We start from the raw sequence: 26,031 nt of genomic DNA on the forward strand, positions 1-26,031 counted from the left end.
AAAATCTGTGTGTGGGTGAAAAAAAAAAAAAAAAATATCTATTTAATCAAGATCGTATATCCACTTATTATTTTCACAAATTTTTCCAAAAAAAAAAAAAATAAAAAAAAAAAAATAATAATAATAATAATGATAAAAAAAAAACAATAATAATATTACATATAATATTTATTTCATTAAATCTGATAAAAATATAAAAAAAAAAAAAAAAAAAAAAAACAAAAAAAATAAAAAAAAAAAAAAATAGTTTATTAGTGAACTATATAAACAATCAAAAAGAAAGATATGATAAACTTATAAGAAAGAAAAGAAATTTGAAAAAAGTAAATAATCAAAAAGAAAGATATGATAAACTTATAAGAAAAAAAAAGAAATTTGAAAAGTAAATATCAAAAATTTTTTGAGCAACGATTACCATAAAATTAGTGGAATTTTTGGAAATCTTATAAATAAATTTTTTCTTTTTTTTTTCTTTTTTTTTTTTTTGAAAATTATAATTTATTTTTTTTTTATTTTTTTTTATTTTTTTTCACTGAAAATAAATTGACTATAAATTTAAAAAAAAATTTTCACTTTTTAAAACATTCATTTGTTGAATTATAATCAAATACTAAAGTAAATATTATAAAATTAATTTTTTTTATTTTTTTTTTATCTATTTAATTTTTCTTTATCATTTTATTTTTTATGTTTTTTTCTCCCTTCTCTATTTTTTTTATTATTAAAAAAATTTAAAAAAAAAAAAAAAAAAAAAAAAATAAATAAATAAATTAGAAATTTCAATAGTAGATATTATATAAATTAATAATTATAGCACAATCATAATCATAACCAAAAATATCAATTCAATATAATTTTTTCTTTGTTTATTAACAAAAAAAAAAAATTGAAAAAAAAAAAAATTAAAAAAAAAAAAAAAACAACTATTCACACCCCATCTGATCAAATTTTTTTTTTTTTTAAGATATTTTTCCTCCAACTGCAAAATATCCTAAAATTTTTCAAAAAAAAACTTTTTTTTTTAATTTTAATTTATTTTTTTTTAATTTTTTTTTCACAAAATTTTTTTTAATTTTTTTTTTTTCTTTTTTTCTATATTTTTTGATGCTTTATTAAATCAAAACTAATTTTTTTTTTTTTTTTTTTTTTTATTTAGATTTTTTTTTTTTTTTTTTTAAATTATTATTTATAAATAATCTTTATCTTTAACTCTATATATATAAAAAATAATGGCCGATTTAAACTCTGTTATTAGAATTAAACCATTTCATTTCATTCACGTAAGTTTATAAAAAAAAAAAACAATAAAAAAAAAAGTAATCATTATTAATTTATTTTTTAATTTTTTATTTTTTTTATATAAATTAATTTTAGGTATTAGATAATAATACAAATGTTACTAGAGTTGAAGTTGGACCACAAACTTTTACAAGACAAGATCATGAAAAGTTAGTAAGTGGCCCAGAACCAATGATTATGATCCCACAACGTAACTATTGTACAATTTCAAATCCAGTAGTTCGTAATGAAAATGGTTCATTAGTATTGGATGAATATGGTCAAGTTAAATTAAGACATGGTGATGAAGAGATTCGTTTCTCACAAGAACCATTCCCATTATATCCAGGTGAAAAAATTTCAGGTAAAGTTACCGCTCTCCAAGTTGTTGCACCATTAAAGGCTTTACGTCTTCGTGCTCTCCGTGATTTCACTGAAGCTAAAGTCACTCATGTTGCTGGTGATGAATGGTTATTTGAAGGTCCAGCAACCTATCTCCCACGTATTGATGTTAGAATTGAAGAAGAAATCAAAGCAACCATCATTGGACCAAATCAAGCACTCAAATTACGTGCCAACAAAGCATGTTCCGATCGTTCAGGTGTTGCAAGAAAAGCTGGTGAAGAGTGGTTAGTTCGTCAACATGGTGCCTACCTCCCAGGTGTCGATGAAAAAGTCGTTGAAATTGTAAATGCCTACGTCTTAACTGACAAGAAAGCACTCCACCTCAAAGCCACTAAAACCTTTTTAGATGAAACCAGAAAAACACAACGTAAAGCTGGTGAGGAATGGTTAGTTGTTAGCACCGATGCTGAAACTCATATCCCAGATGTTTATGAACAAGTCGTTGGTGAAGTTCATATTACTACCCTCTCAAATCGTCAATACTGTGTTGTTTTGGATCCAATTGGTGCCAATGGTAAACCACAACTTGGTCATAAACAATTAAGAAAGGGTGAACTCGCTTTCTTCTTAAACCCAGGTGAATCATTAGAAGGTAACAAAATTCACAATATCTACGTTTTAACCGAACAAGAAGCACTCTTACTCCGTGCTAAAGAAACCTTTTCCATTGATGGTGAATCTCATTTAGCTGGTGATCGTTGGATGATCTATGGTCCATGTGATTATGTTCCACCAGTTCAAGTTGAAGTCGTTGAAAAACGTGAATCCATTCCATTGGATGAAAATGAAGGTATCTACGTTCGTGATATTAAAACCGGTAAAGTTGCATCAATCAAAGGTCAATCATACATGTTAAAAGCAAATGAAGAACTTTGGGAAAAAGTTTTACCACGTACTGTCGAAGAAGTTCTTGCCAAAGAATCACTCAACCCAGAATTCACTGATAATCGTGATTCAACTCGTGTTGTTACCTATCGTGCTCCACACAATAGTGCTGTTCAAATCTATGATTACAAAGAAAAGAAATCACGTGTTGTCTTTGGTCCAGATCTTGTTATGTTAGGTCCAGATGAACATTTCACCGTTCTCTCTTTATCTGGTGATAAACCAAAACGTCCACATCAAATCAAAGCTATCGCTCTCTTTTTAGGTCCAGATTTCATGACTGATGTTGTCATTGTCGAAACTTCTGATCATGCTCGTCTCTCCCTTAAATTATCATACAATTGGGAATTCAAAGTTGATCGTTCCAAGATTGAAGATGCTCAAAAGATCTTCCAAGTACCAGATTTTGTTGGTGACTCATGTAAAGCTATTGCCTCAAGAGTTAGAGGTGCTGTTGCTGCAGTCTCTTTTGATGATTTCCACAAACGTTCCGCTGAAGTCATCCGTCAATCCGTTTTTGGTTTAGATGAATCTGGTGAAGTCCGTAAGAACTTCTCTTTCAATTCAAACAACCTTGTCATCACCAACATTGATATTCAATCTGTTGAACCAGTCGATCAACGTACTCGTGATTCACTCCAAAAATCTGTCCAATTGGCCATTGAAATCACCACCAAATCACAAGAAGCTGCTGCTCGTCATGAAGCTGAACGTCTTGAACAAGGTGCTCGTGGTAGACTCGAACGTCAAAAGATTCACGATGAAGCTCAAGCAGAGTTAGCTCGTAAAGATTTATTACAACTCCAAGCTCAATCAGCTGCAGTCGAGTCAACTGGTCAAGCTACCGCTGAAGCTCAAGCTACTGCTGAAGCTGCTAACATTGCTGCTGAAGCCAATGTTAAACAAGCTGAATTAAAAGCTCAAGCCACCAAGATTCGTTCAGAATCTGAAATTTCTCTCTTAAAAGCCAAGAGAGAAAATGAACTCTCATACCAAAAATCAATTGATGAACTCGAACTCACCAAACAATCTGATCTCGCTGAAATTGAAGCCTCCAAATTCAAAGCAATCGTTGAATCCATTGGTAGAGATACCCTCAAATCAATTGCTTGTGCTGGTAATGAAATGCAAGCTAAATTATTACAAGGTTTGGGTCTTAAATCATTTATGATCACCGACGGTAAATCACCACTCAACCTTTTCGATACTGCCAACGGTATCATTGGTAATAACAATCAAATGGTAAACATGTCAAATGCTGCCAAACAATCTGGTAGAAGAAATTAAAAAAAAATAATAATCAAAAAAAAAAAAAAAAAAAAAAAAAACAAATACCATTTTCAAATACAAAAAAAAAAAAAAAGAATGAGATAAAAAACATTCTTTTTTTTTATTAGAACAAAAAATATTTAGTTTTTTTTTAAAATAATGATAATAAAATAAAAAAAACTATTGTAAAATTAAATTTCTATATAATATTTAATACATATTTTTATTTTTAATTAAATAATTTGATTTTATATTAATACTTTTATTTTTGGAAATTATCTCTAATTTTTTTGATTATTTTTATTAAAAAATAAAATTATTTCAGATAAAAAAAGAAATAATTTTTTTGGTTGGAAAAAGATAATTTTTATTTATTTTGTTTGGGTTGAAAGAGGAGTTAAAAAAAAAAAAATGTTGTAAAAATAATTTTGGGTTGAGCGAACCCATAATAAATTTTAATATTTAAGAACCTCTTGGATTTTTGTTTTAATTTTTAGGAGTAAAGATAAAATTAAAGGAAGATTTGGAGTGTACAAAGGAATATCAATATCAAGATATATTTACGATATATTTTATAATTCTTTCCACAATAGAGCAATTTTTAAAAACAAAAAAAAATCTATATTTGAATAAATACAAAAACAAATAATAATATATTATTATTATTTTCGAAATTAAATTCTTTCATTTTTTATTTTTTTTATTTTTATTCAATTTGATTAATTGTTTTGATTTTTTTAAAAAAAAAATAATTTGGACATTAAATGTTAAAAATAAATCTTTTTTTTTTTTATCAAAAAATTCTAAAAATAACTATTAAAATATCTAAATATTAAAATAAATATTAATTAAATAAATAAATAAATTTTGATAAAAATAAATTAAAGTTGATAATTATTTATTATTATTGATAAAATTTTTTTTCAAAGAAAACTAAAAATAAAAATTTATAAGAAAATCTGATTAAATTTTTTTTTTATTAATTTAAAGATTATAAACTGGTAAGGATTTTTTAAATACCAAAGCTTTATGTTCCAAGTTGCTGTGCTTGATAATACACATAGTTGGATCTTCATAACCCTCCCAACACTTTATATAATAAAGAGAAGTACAATCCAAACTATTACCATTTGTTGATGTTACTTCCACTTGATAACGATTATTTACAATTTTAATGAATTTAATCTTTATGTTTGGACCATATGAGGGGAAGACTAGATAAAAATCATCATTGTGTTGAGATCGAATAATAACAGCAGAGTTGATTGATATTATTCTATCATTATCTTCATTATAATATGGTGATACTACATTTTGATTATTATTATTATTATTATTATTATTATTATTATTATTATTATTATTATTATTTATTAATTCATTAATTTTTTTATTATTATTATTATTATTGTTATTATTGTTATCACCTTCAAGTTTTATTTTTATTTTTTTCTCCTCTTCCAGTTTTTCCTTTTCTAATCTTTCTTTTTCTTTTTTGTCCCTTTCCTTTTCTCTTTGACTTAATTTTTCATTATCTTCTTCCAATAATCTAATTTGATCTCTTAATTTTTGAATATATCCCAAATTAGATCCTGTGGTTGGTGTTTGACTATTTAATATACTATTGAAAAAACTATTTAAACTATTATTACTTGTATTAGAGTTATAAATAGTATTGGTCAAGGTATGCCCAAATGGTGAGTTTTGGGTTGGTAAAGTGGTATTAGTTTGTTGTGGTGATTTTTGAGGTTGTGTTATAATTGGTTGTGGTTGTGGTTGTGGTTGTTGTTGTTGTTGTTGTTGTTGTTGTTGTTGTTGTTGTTGTTGTTGTTGTTGTTGTTGTTGTTGTTGTGGTTGTTGTTGTTGTTGTTGTGCTTGTAATAGTCGTTGTTGTTGTAGTAGTTGTTGTTGTTGTTGTAGTTGTTGTTGTAATTGTATTTGTTGTACTTGTATTGGTTGCATTTGTGGTTGATGTGTTTGTATTGTTTGTTGAAGAGGTGATTTTTGTTGTTGTTGTTGTTGTTGTTGTTGTTGTTGTTGTTGTTGTTGTTGTTGTTGTTGTTGTTGTTGTTGTTGTTGTTGTTGTTGTTGTTGTTGTTGTTGTTGTTGTTCCTTATTGGGAGTTTGATTGGGAGTTTTTGGGGAAGCTTTAATTGGTGTATTTGTAGTATTGAGCGTTCTTGGTACAGCTTTAATTGGTGATTCTGTAGTTGTATCATTTTTTGGTGTTGAAAAATTGTTATCATTAAATAATTTATTTTTTGGATTTTCTAAAAAATTTCTATGTTTAGCATTTCTAAGTTTTGAAAAGACTTGACTATCTGAAAAATGTTTTAAGAGGGTATTGTTTGAGGTTATTTTATAAATTTGAGAATAAAGTTTTACATCGCTTGTGAAACCAAATTGTAAAACCTTAAAATAAATTTGCCTCAATTCTTCAAACTCTTCATCTGTCCAAACTTTTCTCCTGTCAACTTTTTTTGATGGTGATGGTGAAGATGAAAATATTGTTGAAAATGATGCAGTTGTAGTCAAAGGTGATGGTGATCGATCTGGTGATTGATCTGGTGAAATTATATTGTAAGTATGTCTATTTTTTCTCTTTCTTTTTAAACTCACATTTGATAATGAAACACCATTTTCATAATCTGAATCTTCATCCTTTTCATCATCTTCAAAATCACTATCTAAATTATATCCTCCAAAACTATCATTATCATAATTATTATTACTATTATTATTATTATTATTATTATTATTATTATCATCATCGCCATCGTCATCATCATCATCAGCATCATCATCTCTATCATTATTACCATTTTCATTGTCACCTTGTTGATTTATATGACTATTTCTACGGTTATGAGGATTGTGGGAATTATGATGGCGGTGGTGGTTGTTTCTATTGTTGTTGCTATTTGCATTTTTACCATTATTACAATCATTATTTAAATAACCATTATCAATTTCATCAATAAAATAATCTTCATTAAAGTCATTTCTATTCATTATTGGTTTATTTGATGTGGAAACCTTTTAATTTTTTTTTTTTTTTTTTTATATTGCTTCACTTAGACAATTATTTCAAAAAATAAAAAAAATAAAAAAAATAAAAAAAAAAAAAAAAAAATAAAAATTTGGTCAGGTGCTGTTCCAAGTCATTAATTAGTTTTTTTTTGGAAAATAAAAAATAAAATAAATAAAAAAAAGTAAAAAGATGGAAATAAATAAAAATAAAATAAATTAAAAAATTAATAAAAAAAAGGATAAATTTTGATTAGAAAAAAAAAAAAATAATAATAGTGATAATATGAAAAAAAAAAAAGTAAACAAAAAATAAAAAGAAGTTTTATAAAATTTTGTTTTTATTATATTGTTTTTTTTATTATTATTAATATTATTATTATAATTATTATTTAATCGTTTTTTATTTTAATTATTATTTTTACTATTATTATTTAATCATTTTTTATTTTAATATATTTTTTCTTTTTTAATTAAAAAAAAAAAAAAAAAAAAAAAAAAAAAAAAAAAAAAATAGGATGTATTGTACAAATTGTATGTGTCATTTAAACACCAACAAACTATATGTATATTTATATATTTATTACTATTTACTATTTTATAATTTGGATACTTGTTTCTTCATCAAAATATGAATCAGATTGCCTCATATCACTTTTTGAATTTGGTGATAAACTAACAGATAATTCCTTTTTTTCGTTATCATCATGTATTTCATTATCAACAATATTATTATTTTTATTATTATTATTATTATTATTATTATTATTATTATTTTTATTTTTATTTTTATTATTGTCAATATCGTTATCGTTATCGTTATCACTATCATTAATGTTACATTGTTTATTTGCACTATTACTGGTGGTATTTTTACTTTCAATGTTCTCCATTATATCTTCTCTTTCTGTTTCTTCTTCTGCTCCTGCCTCTTCCTCTTTATTATTATCTTCTTTATTATTATTGATTCTATTGATAATATTATTATCATTATTAATAAAAGTATTATTAGGTTTATCAATAGTTGAAAAAGTGGAAGTTGTGATGGTTATTGTAGGGTTATCATTTATTTGAGATTGACCTTCAAGTAATCTTGCTTGTTGTTTTATTTTCTCTCTCAGTTGTTTAATTGTATCCTCAAGACTTTCAATTTGGTCAGAATACACTCTATTAATAACTTTTAATTCTGCGCAATCACTACATTCATTACTATTATTATTATTGTTATTATTATTGGTATTGTTATTATTATTATTATTACTATTACTATTATTACTATTACTATTACTATTACTATTACTATTACTATTACTATTACTATTACTATTAATATTACTATTACTATTACTATTACTATTACTATTACTATTATTATAGCTATTATAATTATTATTGCCATTATTGTTTTGGGTATGATAATTGAAATCATCATTATGATTTGATCTACAATTGCTATTTCTATTGTTTTGGAAATTATTATTATTTATATTATTATTATTATTATTATTATTATTATTATTATTATTATTATTATTATTATTATTATTATTATTATTATTATTATTATTATTATTATTATTTAAATTACTATTGTTTATATTATTATTTATATTATTATTATTATTATTATTATTATTATTATTATTATTATTATTATTATTATTATTATTATTATTATTATTATTATTGAATCTAATATTATTTGGAGAGGAAGAGGAGGAAGAAGCTGGTGAATTAACAATTGGACTCATACTTGGTGCATTGAAATTACTTGAAATTTCAATTGAAGTACGTGGTTCCTTTCTCTTTTGATTTAATGGCGGTGAATCATCATAAGAAAAGTCATTATTATTACTATTATTATTATTATTATTATTATTATTATTATTATTATTATTATTATTATTATTACTATTACTTGAATTGTTAAAATTATTATTATTATTATTATTAAAATTATTTTCAATAATATTATTTAAATTATATTTTGAGGGTTTGGAAGGTTTTGGTAATTTTGGAGGTTTATCTTTATTTTTGTTGGCTTTCTTTTTTAAGTTTGTAATTTTATCATAAACCTGTTCACATGAAAAGTGGCTTGGAAAAATTTGCATTGAATGGATATGTTTGGCAATGGCTTGGTTTGATTTATATGCTCCGCTTGCATATAACTCGTGAAATAAATTCCACAACTCATCACTTTGTTTATCATTCCAAGAAGCACCTCTTTTTTTGCCAACTCTTTTTATTTCTCCTTTGGAATTATTATTATTAAAGTTAATATTATTAATATTATTATTATTATTATTATTATTATTATTATTATTATTATTATTATTATTATTATTATTACTATTATTATTATTATTGCTGTTATCATTGAAATTATTATTATTTTGGTTGCCACTTTTGCTGTAGCTATTATTATTGTTAATATTATTATTATTATAATTATTATTATTATTATTATTATTATTATTAATATTATTATTATTATTATTACTATTATTAATATTATTATTATTATTATTATTATTATTAATATTGCTATTATTATTATAAGTATTATTATTATAGGTATTATTATTATAGTTATTTCTATAATTATTATTTAAATTTTCATCATAATCGTCATCTATGGAATAACTTTGATCAAAATCATCACTCTCAATTGTTTCTTCATTTTCAAATTTTCTTTTATTTTTATTATTAGGAATTTCATTACCAATTTTACTATTACTGTTATTATTACTATTATTATTGTTGTTATTATCCATTGGTAAATAGAAATAAAAAAAAAAAAAAAATGGGTAAAAAAAATTATTGAAAAAAAAAAAAAAAAAAAAAAAGAAAAAAAAAAAAAGAAAAGAATTGAAAAAAAAAAAAAAATTATATGTAAAAAAAAATACCAAAAAAAATCACTTTTTTTTCTAATTTTTTTTTTTAAAAAAAATAAGGCATCAGCTGAATAAATAGCCATTTTTTTTAAAATTTTTTCGAAAACAGATTTGTGTTTTCATTTTTTTGAATCTTGGGTCGTTGTTTTTTGCCACACATTTTTTTTTTTTTTATTTTTATTTTTTTTTTATTTGCATTTTTTTTTTTTTTTTGCACTTTGGGAAAAGTCTTTTTTTTTTTTTTTTCTTTTTTTTTGACTTTTGAAAAAGTGACTTTTTTTTTTATTTCCCAAAAAAATAAATTACTTTTTTTTTTCACTATTTTTGTCAAGAAAATTGTTGGTTTCACCACTATTATTATTATTACTATTATTATTATTATTATTATTTTCTTTAAAATCTTCATCAGTATATGGTAAATATTTCATTGCTTTTAAAGCTTTAATATTTTCTTTATGAATTAATTTTTCTTCATCAGTTAATTTTGATTCATCAATTGGGAAATTTATTATGTTATTATTATCAAGATTGGTTGAATTTTGGGTTTCAGTCAAAATTAAATTTGGAATTTTTTCAGATTTTTTACCTCTCATCATATCACCAAAATCTTTGACAGTTTCAATATTGTAGGCACTTTTTAAAACATAAACTAAACCTGTTGTCATTGCGGCACAAATTGCAGTACCACCAATTAATGCTTTAACAGCGGATCCAACTACACCAGGTGGTGCTGTTCTAATTGTTTGTCTAATTCCTCCATTCTTTCTTAAACCAACTAATAAACCAACACCAAATCCAACTGCTGATAAACAACCTGCTGAAATAAAAAACATACTTAATGGCATTTCTTTATTTAAAAATGATGGTGCCATTATATGTTTTGGTAAATTATCAAATGAAAAAAATGATGATTTATTTTCATTATTTTCATTATTTATATTATTATTATCCATTTTTTTAATTGATTTCGGATTGTTTTTTTTTTTTTTAAAATTAAAAATCAAATGAAAAAAATAAAAAAATAAAAAAAGTGATAAATTTCACCAAAAAAAAAAAAAAAAAAAAACCAAAAAAAAAACCAAAAAAAAATTGTTTTTTTTGTTTTTTTTTTTTTCACATCAATGTGAGAACAAATAAATAAAATTTGATTTTAAAATTATTATTAAAATATTTTATTATTTTCACCTTTTATTACAGCATACCAGTTTTGTTGTGTTTTAAAGAATTTCCAAATCAGATAATCCTGGCAAATTTGTGATAAGAGTCCATTTTCCAAATGAATTAATCACAGAAAATCTCTAATAATAAATAATAATAATAATAATAATAAAAATATTAATAATAATAATAGTAATAATAATAATAATTATAAAAATAAAATAAAATAAAATAAAAATAAAAAGAAATAAATAAAATAAAATAAATAAATAAAAAAATAAATTTGTTTTAAATAAAATAAAAATAAATTTTTTTTTTTTTTTTTTTTTTTTTTTTAAACAATTTAGTTATATTAATTTGATAAAAACATAAGGATGGTTGGATATAAAAATTTCAGCATTTTAAAAAAAAGAATTATTTGAGCTATATATTTTTTTTAAAAATAAAATTAATATGTGAACAAATAAAAAATTAGACACCCATTAAAAAAAAAATCAAAAATAATAATAATTACATTCGTTTTTTATATATTTTATATCATTTTGTGTATTTTTGAGTGCTCTATTAATCTACACTAAATCTATTAAAAAAAATAAAATAAAATCATTATTGGGAAAAAAAAAAAAAAAAAAGAAAAAAAAAAGATGGAAATTTTTTTTTATTTGGGTGTGTAATTGGAATATTTTATTAATAAAATTAAAATGGGAAAAAAAAATTGTTTGGGTACCTAATTTGAAAATTTTATTAATAAAATTAAAATGGGAAAAAGAATTTTTTTTAAATTGTGAAAAAAAAAGAAAAAAAGAATATAAAAGCCAAAATTTTTTTTTAATAAATTATTATCAAACACCAAATCATACATATTAAATAAAATCAATATATATATAAAATTTTAAATTCTTTTTTTTTTAAACAAATAATTCTTTGCCTTATGAGCTTAAAAAATAATTGTAAGTTGAAAAAAATTTATAAAGATTTATAATGGTTTCTAATATTTTTAATTAGCTTTTAAAGATTTAGTGGATTATCTTTTTGATAAATATTCATTCAATACTAGGATCACGAGATAACTCATACCATTCATGTGCACCAGTGTAATTTTCTACATTTTTAACAATCTTTAATTCAAAGTTAAGAGAATCAATATTTAAGATAACATAACATGCACGATAAACACCTTCAGTGCGATATTTAATTTCAGAAATTTTTTTTTTAAATTTTTTTTATCAATTGTTTTCATTTGATTAATATAATTCTCGTATGAAATTGTACCTCTAAAAAGGTCTTTGAATTTTTGATAGGCATGGTATCCTTTTAAAATATATAATTGACAAAATTCATTATATTTTTGAAGGGTTCTATTTTTACTCTTGACACCACCAAATGAAACATGTTTCCCAAACAATCCTCTAACTTTATCTTTTACGTCATCAATATTATTTTGGCAAAATTTGGTGGCTTAATCAACATTGAAGCAATCATCATATTGATTTCCATTATTTACCAAATAATCTATAAGAGTTTTGTTTTTTTCGTTATTATATTCATGCTTTTGAATAAAATTGTGAGCTATTTCTAGCTGTTTTATTTCAGATTGGGTCAAGTTATTAGCTTCATTTTCATTATTTTAAAAAAATCTAGAAATTCAAAAATAATTTTAGAATCACTTAAAGATCATTTAATTATTGATTTCAATACTGCTTCTTTATTAACTGACAAAGATTGGGAAAAATGTATCAAACCAATAGGTTTAAGAATATTATTCTTATCACATTTAAAACAACAAAATGATAATGATAATAATAATAATACAGATTACGTAGATACTATAAGAAAAAGAGTAAAAAACACTGATGGCAGTGATAGTGGTAGTAATATTAATAAAGATTATGAAGCAAATGATATTTCAGATGGGTTGTTCCAACGTCAAGCATTCCTTCATCCAGAAATTGATGATCCTATAAAAAAAAATAATAATAACGATTTTAACAAAGATTAAGATACATATTAATACAAATAATAAAAGAAATTACTAAATAAATATCAAATAAAACATTTAAATAAAAAAATAAAAAAATTTATTAAAACTTAAGGAGTTCACATAAGAATTTAAGAGATTATTTTTTTTATTTTTTTTTATTTTGTTTTTTTTTTTTTTTATTTATTTTGTTTTATTTTAATTTAATTTAATTTAATTTATTTTTCTATTGTGTATATTGATTAATAATATTTGATAATTGTGGTTGTGATTGAATTACTGGTTTCATTTGATTAAAATATTTTCTAATTATTGATTTTAATTGACCAGAGATTAAAAGTTTTGAAGAAGCACCCAATTGATATTTTTCACTTGATAGAATTGAACCTAAACCTTTGACCAATTCAGCCAAGAGTAATTGTTGTTCACTGATTGAAGTATTTAATTTGAATTCTTTCTCTTGACTTTGATTCTCTTCAAGATCTAAAGTTAGTGTTTGAATGATGATAATTGTTTTTTGAATTGAATTATGAAGACATTCCCAAGTGAAAGGTTCAGTGATGAAACGATCTATATTCTCAGGTTTCATAAACCAAGTTACTGTATCGATTGGATAAATGATTTTAAATGTTACAAATTTATCAACAACAATGACAATATGTTGATGAGAGAGTTTCCAAAATTCAAAGATTGAACGAATACATTCTTGACGATCATCTTGAGATTTCAAAACTGTTTTAAAGAGGGTGATATATCTTTCGATGGCATATGTTAAATGAGAGAATGAGGTTGAACCAATTTGAAGGATACATTTTGTCAATAACTCTACAATGTTTATATGTGATGGAATATTGGCAACATGAGAGATAATATTCTCCAATGGTTCCTTGGTCTTGAATGATAAAAGAAGTTTATGAGATTCTGCAATCAATTCTTTTGATTCCTCTTCTGGATTATCTGCATTTAAAAATTTAAATGTTGGTGCAGGTGATGGTGGTAAATATTGATGATATTCACTTGGTAAATTTTGTTTAATCTTTTCTAAATATGATAAACGACAAAGTGATGATAAAACACGTTTAATATATATAATTCTTAATTCTCTATTTCTAATTTGATTTTCATCTTCAATTATTGCTGTTGTTGTTGCTGTGGAATCTTCTTTATTTTCATTTGAAGTACTACCTTCAACAGTTGTTGTTGCTGCTGCTGCTGCTGCTGCTGCTGTTGGTGGTACTAATGATTGAGCCCAATCAGACCAAATCCATTTATAATCAAAATTTGAAAGATGATGTGCAAATGCTAAAGCGAAACGATCCATAACTTCAAAATCTAATTTATGAATATTTTCAAATAATAAATTGATTGCATATGCAAATACTGGAATAACTGATGGTTGAGATTTAAAGAAATCAACAAATAAAACACTATAGTAAATTGGTTTAAAAGTTGGTTCTGGTAACATAAACATTTCACCCAATATTGTCTCTACTACAATATCATCGATTTCATTTTCAACTGGTAATGAATAAATAAACTTTGAACATTCTTTATGATCTGAATTGAAGAATGATAAAATATCAATTATATAATCTTCTACAATATATCTTTCAACTGAATTATTATTATCATTACTAAGTACTCTAAATAATGGTTTATTTAAATTATTTGGATATTCTAATTTCTATTTTTTTTAAAAATAAAAAAAAATAAAATAAAATAAAATAAAATAATTAATAAATAAATTAATAATTAAATAAATAAATTATATTATTATTAAAAACTTACTTCATCCTCAGGGAAATGAATTGTTGGTAAAATATGTTGTTGTGATGATGATGATGTAAGTGTTTCATTAAAATGTTTATATGGTCTTAAAATACCATTTACAATCCATGGTTGATCACAATCACGTAATGATTTAATTTGTTTTAACATTGATTCTAAACGATCATCTGTATATCCATTATTATATGCTTGATAAAACTTTTTATCACCTGTTGATCTTGATTGTATATATGATTCACATTCTTCAATTACTGCATCTAATTGACCTGAATGATTATGTGATAAATGTTCACCAATCTTTTTTTTTTTTTTTTTTAAAAAAAAAAAAATAAATTAATAAATTAATAAATTAATAAAATAAATAAATAAAATAAATAATTACCCATGGAATAGTTGATAATACTAAGAAAACGAAATAATCAGCTTTATTTGGTGTATAATCTGATGTATTTAAAACTGATAATAAAGTTTCATATAATTCGAATATAGCATTGATTGTGAGTACATTTGCATTTACTAATTCTGGAATGAATCTAATTAATAATTTTGCATTATGAAATTTCTTCTTTTCCATTGCACTAAATATTTCATCAACTAATCTACAAACAACTTCTTTACCAAATTCTGAATTCTTTACATTAATTAAACCAACTAATGTTGCATAAATTGGTGTTTTATATGTTAATGATGAAACACTTTTTTTTATTTATTTTATTTTATTTATTTTATTTTATTTTAATAATAGAAATAGTATTAGTATATCCCAGAGATTGTTAATTATTTTGTACATTTTTATTTTTTTATATTTTTTATTTTATTTTATTTTATTTTATTCTTACCATTTAAATAAAATATCTTGAATTAATGAAGATTGTTTTGGAATATCGGCTAATAATGCATTTGCTAATGCATCAATATTTGATTCTAAACTACTTGTTGCTTTATCACCAATTCTAACGATGAGTGAAGTTAATTTTGATTTAAAATCTTCTTCTGGATCATGTCTTTGAAAGTTACCTCTACCTGATGGTTGTCCATTAAAACTATGTCTTGGTCCTCTGAAATTACCACCATTATTTTGATATGCCATTTTTTTGTGAATGTATTTTTTTTATTTTTTTATATTATTCCTTTTTATTTTTTTTTTTTTATTTTCTTTAAATTTACAACAACGAACTTAATATTCGTTTTAATAAAAATAAAAATATATGAAAAATAAATTTTTTAAAAAAAAAAACTTTTGAGAAAATGAAAAAAAAAAAAAAAAAAAAAAAAAAAAAAAAAAAAAACCATTTTCGAAAAAAATTTTAAAAAAAAAAAAAAATAAATAAATAAAAAACTTTTTAAGGAATCAATATAGGTAATCCGGTTTTTTTTTTTTTTTTTTTTTTTTTTTTTTTTTTTTTTTAATTAAATTATATTTTATTAATACTATCATTCAGTTTTTTTTTATTATTATTATATTTATTATTATTTTTTTTTTTTAAAAAATATTATTTTTTCATTTTTTTTTTTTTTTTTTTCCCTTTAACCGAAATTTCTATTTATATAATTTCACCAAAAAAAAAAAAAAAAAAAAATTCATTTCAAAACTCACAAACAATCAAAGATAAATTTTATTTAATTTTTATTTTTATTTTTTTTTTTTTTTATTTTTTTATTTTTTAAAATTTTTTATTTTATTTTTTATTTTATTTTATTTTTTATTTTATTTTCTTTATTTAACCAATAATATAAATTCATATTAAACAACACAATAATGGGTAAAGGAGATGCATTAACACCTAAACAAATAGCAAATAAAATAAAAGCAAAAGGTTTACAAAGATTAAGATGGTATTGTCAATTATGTGAAAAACAATGTCGTGATGAAAATGGTTTTAAGGTATTTATCAAATGTATATATATATCTATTTATTTAATTAAATAATAATTACTAATAATTTTTTTTTTTTTTTTTTTTTTTTTTTTTAAAAAAAGTGTCATATATCATCAGAATCTCATATGAGACAAATGGAAGTATTTTCAAATAAATCTAGTTTTATAGTATCACAATATAGTAAAGAATTTGAAGAAGATTTTTTAAGAATTATGTCAAGACAATTTATAAATTCTAGGGTACCAGCAAATCAAGTTTATGCAGAATATATTAAAGATAGACATCATATTCATATGAATGCAACTGAATGGACAAGTTTAACTGAATTTGTTAAATATTTAGGTAAAACATCAAAGTGTGAAGTTGAAGAAACTCCAAAAGGTTGGTTCATTAGATATATCAATAGAGATCCTGAATATGTAATGAGAAAGGTATCTGAAGAGAAAAAAGAAAAAGCAGAATTAAATGAAGAAGAAAGGCAAAGATTACAAATTGAAAAACAAATTAAAGAATTAAATAAAAATAAAATTGAACAAGATGAAATTAAACCAACTGAATTATCAAAAGAAGATTTAGAGAAAATGTCTTTATTAGAACTCAATATTAAATCAACAACCAATACTACTACTACAACAACCAATACTACTACTACTACAACTAATAAAAATATATTTGATAAATTAAAAACTAATGATAATAATAGTAGTAACAACAATTATAATGACCAAACAAATCCAAAACCATATGCAAAGAAAATGTCAGCAATTGAAGAGATTATGTTTAAAGAAAAAGAAAAAGAAAGACAACAAAAAGAAAAATTAGAATTTGAAAAACAACAACAACAACAACAACAACAACAACAACAACAACAACAACAACAACAACAACAACAACAACAACAACAACAACAACAACAACAACAACAACAACAACAACAGCAATTAAATAGTAATAATAATAATAATGAAGAAAAACCATGGATTATAAAAGATATTGTAATTAAAATTATAGATAAAGAATTAGCAAATGGTAAATATTTTAAACAAAAAGGTTATATTGTTTCAGTGGAAAATGAATTTTTAGCAAAAGTAAAACTATTGGATTCTGGTGATATTTTAAAGATTGATCAAACCTTTTTAGAAACTGTTATACCTCAAATTGGTAGTACAGTTATAATTGTAAATGGAAAATATAGAGGAAAAGAAGCAACAATTAAAAATGTAAATTTCGATGATTTTAATGCAAAACTTTATATAAAAGATAATGATATAACAATAACATTACCATATGAAAGTTTTAGTAAACAATATTAAAAAAAAAAATAAAAAAAAAAAATAAAAAAAAAAAATATACAAACAAATCAAAAGAAGATTCATTATGAAAAAAAATAAAATTAAATTAAATGTTTTATCAAATTATATTGGTAAATCAATATTTTAAAAAAATAAAAAAAAAATAAACAAACCAAAAGAAGATTCATTGTGAAAAAAAAAAAAAAAAAAAAAAAAGGTTTTAATTATTCAAATTGTATTGATAAATCAATAAAAAATATATGTAGTGGTGGTGCTAATTCCGTAAATACAAGTTTTCAATCTTTACCAACAATTTAGTACTAGTATTATTAGTAATAAATTCAAATAATTTCTTCAAAAACCGAAATTTATCTTTATATTTCGACATGAAGAAAAAAATAATTAATTTGCTGATATTGCTATCAATCTTTATAGTTTAGAAACTCAAAAGAAAAATCAATCAATCTTCAAATAAGGAGAAAAAATTAAAGTAATAATAAAAAAAAATTATTATTTACTAAAAATTACTATTTATTTAGATTAAATTTATTTATTTATTTAATTTAATTTTTTTTTTTTTTTTTTTTAAATTGATTTTAGTTTTGTTTTAAATTTAACAACATCTACGATGACGACGACGACCAATATCAATGTCAAGGTTAATGATATTTGTGTTTGAACCTCCACTACAACCACCATTAAAACCACCATCACCACCCCATCCACTTAAACCACCCCATCCACCTAAACCACTACCACCACAACCACCATCAAAATATGCAATTGAATTATCATTACTAGTGAATCCATTACGATTAGAGGTACTATTTGAACTTCCCATTGCACTAGTTGAATTTGAAATTGATGAAATTGATTCTGTTATATTATAATAGTGGTAAATGATTAGTTGTTGTAAAATAAAAAAATAAAAAAATAAATAAAAAATAAGAATTAATATTTACTAAAAATTGCCATTGTTATTTGTTGTTTTTTAAAATGTTTTGGTTTTATTTTTTATAATTTTATAATTTTTAAAATATAAATAGTTAATTAAATTGTTTGATTAAATTATATTAAAAAAAAAAAAAAAAAATTTAAATGATAGGAATTTCCATTATTTACAAAAACAACTTTTTTTAAAATATATAAATTTAATTTTTAAAAACAAAGATTTTGTTATTTTATTGATAAATTAATCAAACAATTTAATAAACTATTTATATTTAAAAAATAATAAAAAATAATAAAAAATAAAAAATAAAATCATTTTTTAAAAAAAAAAAGTTTTTAAAAATCAATACAAATAAATGGCAATTTTTAGTAAATATTAATTCATTCTTTTTTTTTAAATTAACATTGCTTTTACTTACATTATAGAACTAATTTCATTAATTTCAAATTCTACTGGTTCAATGGGAAGTTCAATTGGTACCTCTAATCCTGATGGATTTGCTAGTAACAATAATTCAATTGCATGTTTTGATGGTGGTTGTGGTAGTGGTTCAGGTAGATGGAGTGGTATGGGTGGTATTGGTGGTTTTAATGGTGGTTGAGGTGGTTGTGGAGGTTCAAACACAAATATCATTAATATTGATATTGATTTATGTCGTCGTCGTAGATGCTGTTAGTTTCCTCTTAAAATTTAAATTATTATAAATATACAAAAGTTTTTTATTTTTTTTAAAAAAAAAACAAAAAATAAAATATTTTTTTAATTTTTACCTACATTTTCTTGTATTTTATTCATTGAATGTCTTTATTCTCTATTTTTAAAATAAGATGATTTTTTAAAAAATAAAAAAATAAAAAAAAAAAATAAAAATAAAAAATAAACCTAAGAGATTTCAAACATTTTTTAATATCTGAAATATTTTATTTTATTTTTAAACTTGGAATTAAATCAATATTTTGTAATTATATTAAATAAAAAAAGAAGAAAAAGAAAAAAAAGAAAAAAAATAAGAAAAAACTTTAAAAAAAAAATAAAATTAATGTATTGATAGATCTTTAAAATGAAAATAAAAAGATAGTTAATATTATTATTTTATTGATTAGAAAAAATTAACAACATTATGATGACGACTACATCCAATATCAAAGTCACATCCTCCCAAACCATCACCAGAACATGTGTTGAATTATCATTGAAAATTGATCCATTATAACTACTGGTGGGGATTGAACTTGATGTTGATCCAGATGAATTTGTAAAATTATTATTTAAAATAGTTTGTAAAATTTAAAGTTTATAATATTTACAAAAAATTGACATTTTCTTGATATTTATTGTTTTTTTTTGTTTTTCTTTGTTTTTCTTTGTTTTTCTTTGTTTTTCTTTGTTTTTATTTGTTTTTATTTGTTCTAATTAATAAGTAACAAAATTATAAATTTATAGTTTTTTAATTTTGCAAAAAAAAAAAAAAATAAAATAAAATGAAATAATATAAAAAAAGTTGTTTTACAAATCTATTTATTTAATTATGGAAATTCCTATCAATTAAAATTTTATTTTATTTTAAAATAAATTAATTAAATAATTTAATTAACTATTTAAATTGGAATAAAAAATTAAAAAAAAAAATAAAAAAAAAATCATTTTTTAAAAAAATAAACAAGTAAAAACAAAAAAATGGCAATTTTTAGTAAATATTATTTCTTTCTCACTTTTTTTTTTTTTTTTTTTTGATTATGAATAATAACTAATGATAAAATTATAAAAAAATAATAGAATCAATTTCATCAATTTCAAATTCTACTGGTTCAATGGGAAGTTCAATTAGTGCCTCTAATCTTGATGGAATTGATAGTAACAATAATTCAATTGCATGTTTTGATGGTGGTTGTGGTGGTAGTGGTTTAGGTGGATGGAGTGGTTTTAATGGATTGGATGGTATTGGTGGTTTTAATGGTGGTTGTAGTGGAGGTTCAAACACAAATATCATTAACCTTGACATCGATATTGGTCGTCGTCGTCATCGTAGATGTTGTTAATTTACTCTAATTAATAATAATAATAATATTGATAATTAAAAATAATAATAAATAAAAAGTTAAACTGTTTTTTTTTATTCTTTCTTTATTTTTTATTTTTTTTTAAATTTTATTATTTTTATTATTATAAACTTTTTAATAATAATAATAATAATTAAATATTAAAAAAATATTTAATTAATTTTTTAAAACTTTATTATTTTCTAAAAAATTATCAATTTCATTTAATGGTATAATTGATTGAGTTGTGTCATCCATATTTTTAATGATAACAGTATTATTAGAATATTCAGAAGGTGCTAAAATGATTACAAAAGAAGGATTATTTTTAAATTTTTTTAATTGTTTTGAAAGGTTTTCATCCTCTAAATTAAAAGTTGACAATGTTGAAGACCAACCATTTCTTCTAAGATTTGAACAAAGTTTAAAAGCATTCTCTGAAAGTGATGAATCAGTTATCGCTATACCAATTGGTCTAATTGAATTTGGAATTTTAGATTGATCTAAAAACAATACCATTCTTTCAATACCAGATGCCCAACCAATTGATGGTAATATTTCTTTATATTTATATCCTAATTGATTTGCTAAACCATCATACCTACCACCACCTAATATTGCTAATCCTTGTTGTTGTTGCTGTTGTTGTCTTTGTCCTTTATTATTTTGATTATTATCAATTATTTGAATTTCAAATATTGTATGTCTATAATAATCTAAACCTCTAACTAAAGATTTATCAATTTCATATGAAATACCTAAACAATCTAAACCTTTTAAAACATTATTAAAACGATCTTTACATTGTATTGATAAACTATCTTGAATTGATGGTGCCAATTTATTTAATTCAATATCTTGTCTTTCTTTTGAATCTAAAATACGTAATGAATTACCTCTCTCTAATCTTTTTATAGAGATTGGTGATAGCTTATTAACATTATCATTATAGAATCGTTTTAATGTTTCATTGTAAACTTTAATTGAATCAGTATCACCTAATGAATTGATTTTCAAGAGAGTATCAGATTTATTAATACCAAGTCTCTCTATGAAATTCATGGCCATATCAATGATTTCAACATCTGATCTTGGATGTTGATCACCAATTAACTCTACACCCAATTGATGAAATTGTCTTTGTCTACCTCTTTGTGGTCTTTCATATCTAAACATTGGTCCTTGATAATAGTATCTTTGAGCTGGTGTTAAATGATTGGTTGATGATTGATTAATAATTGCACGTATTACTCCTGCTGTACCTTCTGGTCTTAAACATATCATTGATGGTGGCGATGATGACTCATTTGAATAATCTTTAAATTTAAACATCTCTTTCATTACAATATCTGAACTTTCACCAACTGATCTATTAAATAATTCAAATGGTTCTATTATTGGTGTACTAATTTCTTTAAATCCATATCTTTCTGCAACACCTCTTCCAACATCAAATATAAATTTATGAATTCTTTGTTCATTTGGAAATAAATCATATGTTCCCTTTATATTTTGTAAATTGATATTTTTATTATTATTATTATTATTATTATTATTATTATTATTATTATTATTATTATTACTATTTGTTGAATAATAAAAAATACTTTTATTTCGTAATATTGATGTATTTTTTAAATTGTTATGTAATAATGACGAAATTAAATTTGATGTTTTTAACATTTTTTTTTTTTTTTTTTTTCCAATTTTTTTTTTTTTTTTTTTATAAATAGTCAAAAAAAAAAGGGGTTGAAAATCCAAAATCAATCTAAAATTATAATTTTAAAATAAATTAATATATAAAATAAAAATTTTAATGTTATCTGTTTTTTATTTGTTTAGTTTTACCAAAAAAAAAAAAAAAATTAAAAAATTAATTTTTAAAAAAAAAAAAAAAAATCCCATTTTTTTTTTTTTAAAAAAAAATAAAAAAAATAAAAAAAGAAAAAGGAAAAATATCAACACCCATCATGTAAATATTTTTTTTTTTTTCCTCTCTCTTTTTTTTCACTTTTTTTTTTTTTTTTTTTTAAAATATTATTTTATTTTATTTTATTTTAAAAATAATAATTAATAATTAATAATTAATAATTAATAAAAATAAATAAAAAAAATAAAAAAAAGAATGGATTATGAAATTTTATTAAATAAACAAAGATCAGTAAAAATATGGATAGAATTTATATTGGGTATTAATCTTGGTGATGTTAATGTTTTTGATGCAATTAGAGATGGTAGATTACTTTGTAAAATAATGAATAGTTTTCATGATAGAATCGATTATATTCATTATAGCAATGTTGTACCTGTTTCACCATTTAAAAGAACAGAGAATATAAATTTATTTTTAAAGAAATGCAGGTAGGTTTTTTTTTTTTTTTTTTAAAAATAAAATAAAAATAAATACATATTCAATTTTAATTTTAATATTTCAAAAAAAAAAAAAAAAAAAAAAAAAAAAAAAAAAAAAAAAATATATATATATATTTACAGATTATATTTACCACCAGAATCATTATTCAATATTAATGATTTAGAGAAGAATGAAAAACCAGAATTAGTATTAGATTGTTTAATACAATTATCAGAATATTTCTTACAAAATAGAATTCCACCTGGTAATGCTAGTGAAAATGGTAGTAATGAGGATGGTTTCCCTTCTGATGATCTTTCTTATTATGATAATAATGGTAATATTATTAATAATAATAATAATAATTATAATAACCATAATAATAATAATAATATTTTTTACAATATTAATAATAATAATCATAATAATAATAATCATAATCATAATAATAATAATAATAATAATAATAATAATAATAATAATAATAATAATATTAATAATTATAATAAAAATAATAATAATAATAATAATAATAATAATAATAATAATAATAATAATAATAATAATAATAATGATAATTTAAACAATTCATCATCATCAAATTCATCAAATCAATTCATTGATGAAAATGAAAATGAAAAAAATAATTATCAATATCAATTTCAATACCTTCAACATCAACAATTCTTATATCAACAACAACAACTTTTAATTGAACAACAACAAAGATTACAACAACAACAACAGCAACACCAATTAAAACTAAGACAACAACAACAGCAACAGCAACAACAACAACAACAACAATTACAAGGAGAAGAAGAAGAACAAGATGGTAATCAAGAAAATTATGAACAAGATAATGATCAAATTCAAGAAAATTTAGAATATGGAGAAGATGGTGAAATTAATAATGAATCAGAAAATAGAGCTGTACCTTTTAAAAAAGGAATGAATGGTCATATTTTAGATTGTATATTAGAGGTTAAACATTATGTACTTGTACCATTATTCATATCAGTAGCGGCTGGTTTTGGTATTAAAATGGGTAGATCAATATTTGTAAATATGGTAGATTTTAATTATTCACTATTTTTTACAAGATCTTATTCTCATGTTTCCACCATCATCACAAATAAACTCGCTCATTCTCTTTCTTCTTTACCTTCTATCACTTTTAAAGACATTACAAATGTTTTAAATTCATTTATCGATTATACTAAAGATAACCTTTTAAAAAAATAGTAAATTTAAAAAAATATAAAAATTATAAAAATAATAAAAATAAAAAAAAAAAGATAGAAATTTTTGAATAGAAAAAGTTTTTTTTTATGACTTTGATTTTGTTTTATTTATTTTGTTTATTTATCTTTAGTTTTTTTTTTTTTTTTTTCATAAAAAATCCATTTTTTTATAAATTTTATTCTAGTTGTTTTTCAAAACAAAAAAAAAAAACAATTATAAAAAATGAATGGGAAATAAATTTTTTTTCTTTTTTATTTTGTTTAAAATTTGAATGTTTTTATTAATATTATTAAATCTAATAAGATTTTAATTTTATTTAGAAATTTTTTTTTTTTTTTTATTTTCATATTAAAACTAAATAATTAAGTAAAACAAATTAATCTCCATTAGGAGTCTCGGTCATAATGATAAGATTTTATATTTTTTTATTTTTAATTTTTTATTTTTATTTTTATTTTTTTTATTTTATAAAATTAACAAACACACAAAAATATGAAAAATAATACAATAAAATAAAAACTAGGATAAAATATGATTATTATCATAATTTAAAATATAAAAATTAATAATCATTATGGATATTTTAATAAAAATTAATAATGTAAAAAAAAAAAAAAAAAAAAATTTAGTTTCAAATAAAAAAAAAAAAAAAAAAATGATTGTAAACAGAATAACATGACGATAATAATTATTTTCGTCCATAGAAATTCATTTTTGAAATTTTATTAAAAAATTTTTTTTTATTTTTTTTTTATTTTTTATTTTTTTTTTTTTTAAATTTCAATGAGAAAAATCTAATTTTTTTTTTTTTTCATTTTATTTTACTTACTCCAAAATCATATATATATATAATTAAAAAAAAAAATGACAACCGTATGTAGTAATAATATAACCAACCTTTTTTTTTAAAAAATATTTAATTATTATTATTATTCAGAATATTATAAAAGAAATAAATGAAAAAATATTAATACTAGAAAATATTTTTTTTTTTTAAATTTATATGATTAGTTTGAAGAAGCTGCTCAAAAAGTTAAAGAATTCACCAAGAAACCATCAAATGATGAATTATTAAGCCTTTATGGCTTATATAAGCAAGGAACCGATGGTGACTGCAATATTAGCGAGCCATGGGCCGTACAAGTTGAGGCAAAGGCCAAGGCAAGTGTTTTTTTGATATAAATGGAGCAATTCTACTGCAAACTGAAAACAAGGATTTTCATACTAACTTTCCCTTTTTTTTTATTTTTTATTTTTATAAAATATAGTATAACGCTTGGAATGCTCTCAAAGGTACCTCAAAAGAAGATGCCAAAGCTAAATACGTTGCTCTCTATGAACAATTAGCCACCAAATACGCTTAAGTTATTCTAAATCTATTATAATAGTCTAATTGTTTTTACAATTAAAATATAATAAAATAAAAGAATACTTTATTGTTTTTATAAATGTATTTAAAAAAAGACCATTCTATTTTTTTTTTTTTTTAATTATCCCTAAATATTTAAACAAGACTGGAAATACTGGTGGATATCATATCAATATTAAGTGGCCTTTATGGCTTATATAAGCAAGGAACCGATGGTGAC

At 21.5% G+C, this 26,031-nt stretch overlaps 11 protein-coding genes and 1 pseudogene across 11 annotated transcripts; 7 read left to right on the forward strand and 5 right to left on the reverse strand.

Moving 5' to 3' along the window:
• Positions 1-1,229: 1,229 nt before the first annotated feature.
• Positions 1,230-3,855, forward strand: mvpA (major vault protein; the record flags this gene model as incomplete). Its single annotated transcript, XM_641218.1, has 2 exons — positions 1,230-1,280; positions 1,375-3,855. The coding sequence occupies 2 exons, from the start codon at positions 1,230-1,232 to the stop codon at positions 3,853-3,855; spliced, it is 2,532 nt and encodes an 843-aa protein (XP_646310.1).
• A 966-nt stretch (positions 3,856-4,821) lies between these two features.
• DDB_G0269810 (hypothetical protein) lies at positions 4,822-9,638 on the reverse strand (the record flags this gene model as incomplete). Its single annotated transcript, XM_641219.1, has 2 exons — positions 4,822-6,873; positions 7,545-9,638. 2 exons carry the CDS (start codon positions 9,636-9,638, stop codon positions 4,822-4,824), a joined length of 4,146 nt encoding a protein of 1,381 aa, XP_646311.1.
• A 422-nt stretch (positions 9,639-10,060) lies between these two features.
• Positions 10,061-10,711, reverse strand: DDB_G0269812 (hypothetical protein; the record flags this gene model as incomplete). Its single annotated transcript, XM_641220.1, has 1 exon — positions 10,061-10,711. The coding sequence occupies one exon, from the start codon at positions 10,709-10,711 to the stop codon at positions 10,061-10,063; it is 651 nt and encodes a 216-aa protein (XP_646312.1).
• A 1,595-nt stretch (positions 10,712-12,306) lies between these two features.
• Positions 12,307-12,915, forward strand: DDB_G0270654 (hypothetical protein; the record flags this gene model as incomplete). The annotated part of the gene is made up of 2 exons (XM_641221.1): positions 12,307-12,436; positions 12,578-12,915. 2 exons carry the CDS (start codon positions 12,307-12,309, stop codon positions 12,913-12,915), a joined length of 468 nt encoding a protein of 155 aa, XP_646313.1.
• Positions 12,916-13,120: 205 nt separating this feature from the next.
• ncbp1 (initiation factor eIF-4 gamma middle domain-containing protein) lies at positions 13,121-15,772 on the reverse strand (the record flags this gene model as incomplete). The annotated part of the gene is made up of 4 exons (XM_641222.1): positions 13,121-14,578; positions 14,683-14,979; positions 15,065-15,377; positions 15,522-15,772. 4 exons carry the CDS (start codon positions 15,770-15,772, stop codon positions 13,121-13,123), a joined length of 2,319 nt encoding a protein of 772 aa, XP_646314.1.
• Positions 15,773-16,441: 669 nt separating this feature from the next.
• Positions 16,442-17,874, forward strand: DDB_G0269816 (kin17-like protein; the record flags this gene model as incomplete). Its single annotated transcript, XM_641223.1, has 2 exons — positions 16,442-16,567; positions 16,663-17,874. 2 exons carry the CDS (start codon positions 16,442-16,444, stop codon positions 17,872-17,874), a joined length of 1,338 nt encoding a protein of 445 aa, XP_646315.1.
• A 592-nt stretch (positions 17,875-18,466) lies between these two features.
• On the reverse strand, positions 18,467-18,828 carry DDB_G0269818 (hssA/2C/7E family protein; the record flags this gene model as incomplete). Its single annotated transcript, XM_641224.1, has 2 exons — positions 18,467-18,729; positions 18,816-18,828. 2 exons carry the CDS (start codon positions 18,826-18,828, stop codon positions 18,467-18,469), a joined length of 276 nt encoding a protein of 91 aa, XP_646316.1.
• Positions 18,829-19,246: 418 nt separating this feature from the next.
• Positions 19,247-19,492, forward strand: DDB_G0270656 (annotated as a pseudogene; the record flags this gene model as incomplete).
• A 990-nt stretch (positions 19,493-20,482) lies between these two features.
• DDB_G0269820 (hssA/2C/7E family protein) lies at positions 20,483-20,844 on the forward strand (the record flags this gene model as incomplete). The annotated part of the gene is made up of 2 exons (XM_641226.1): positions 20,483-20,495; positions 20,582-20,844. The coding sequence occupies 2 exons, from the start codon at positions 20,483-20,485 to the stop codon at positions 20,842-20,844; spliced, it is 276 nt and encodes a 91-aa protein (XP_646318.1).
• Positions 20,845-21,021: 177 nt separating this feature from the next.
• mhisS (histidine-tRNA ligase) lies at positions 21,022-22,527 on the reverse strand (the record flags this gene model as incomplete). The annotated part of the gene is made up of 1 exon (XM_641227.1): positions 21,022-22,527. The coding sequence occupies one exon, from the start codon at positions 22,525-22,527 to the stop codon at positions 21,022-21,024; it is 1,506 nt and encodes a 501-aa protein (XP_646319.1).
• A 442-nt stretch (positions 22,528-22,969) lies between these two features.
• On the forward strand, positions 22,970-24,442 carry DDB_G0269824 (hypothetical protein; the record flags this gene model as incomplete). Its single annotated transcript, XM_641228.1, has 2 exons — positions 22,970-23,205; positions 23,338-24,442. The coding sequence occupies 2 exons, from the start codon at positions 22,970-22,972 to the stop codon at positions 24,440-24,442; spliced, it is 1,341 nt and encodes a 446-aa protein (XP_646320.1).
• An 864-nt stretch (positions 24,443-25,306) lies between these two features.
• acbA (acyl-CoA binding protein) lies at positions 25,307-25,806 on the forward strand (the record flags this gene model as incomplete). Its single annotated transcript, XM_641229.1, has 3 exons — positions 25,307-25,315; positions 25,454-25,603; positions 25,711-25,806. The coding sequence occupies 3 exons, from the start codon at positions 25,307-25,309 to the stop codon at positions 25,804-25,806; spliced, it is 255 nt and encodes an 84-aa protein (XP_646321.1).
• Positions 25,807-26,031: the final 225 nt, after the last annotated feature.

Source organism: Dictyostelium discoideum (assembly GCF_000004695.1).
Source record: "Dictyostelium discoideum AX4 chromosome 1 chromosome, whole genome shotgun sequence".
NCBI classification, from domain to species: domain Eukaryota; phylum Evosea; class Eumycetozoa; order Dictyosteliales; family Dictyosteliaceae; genus Dictyostelium; species Dictyostelium discoideum.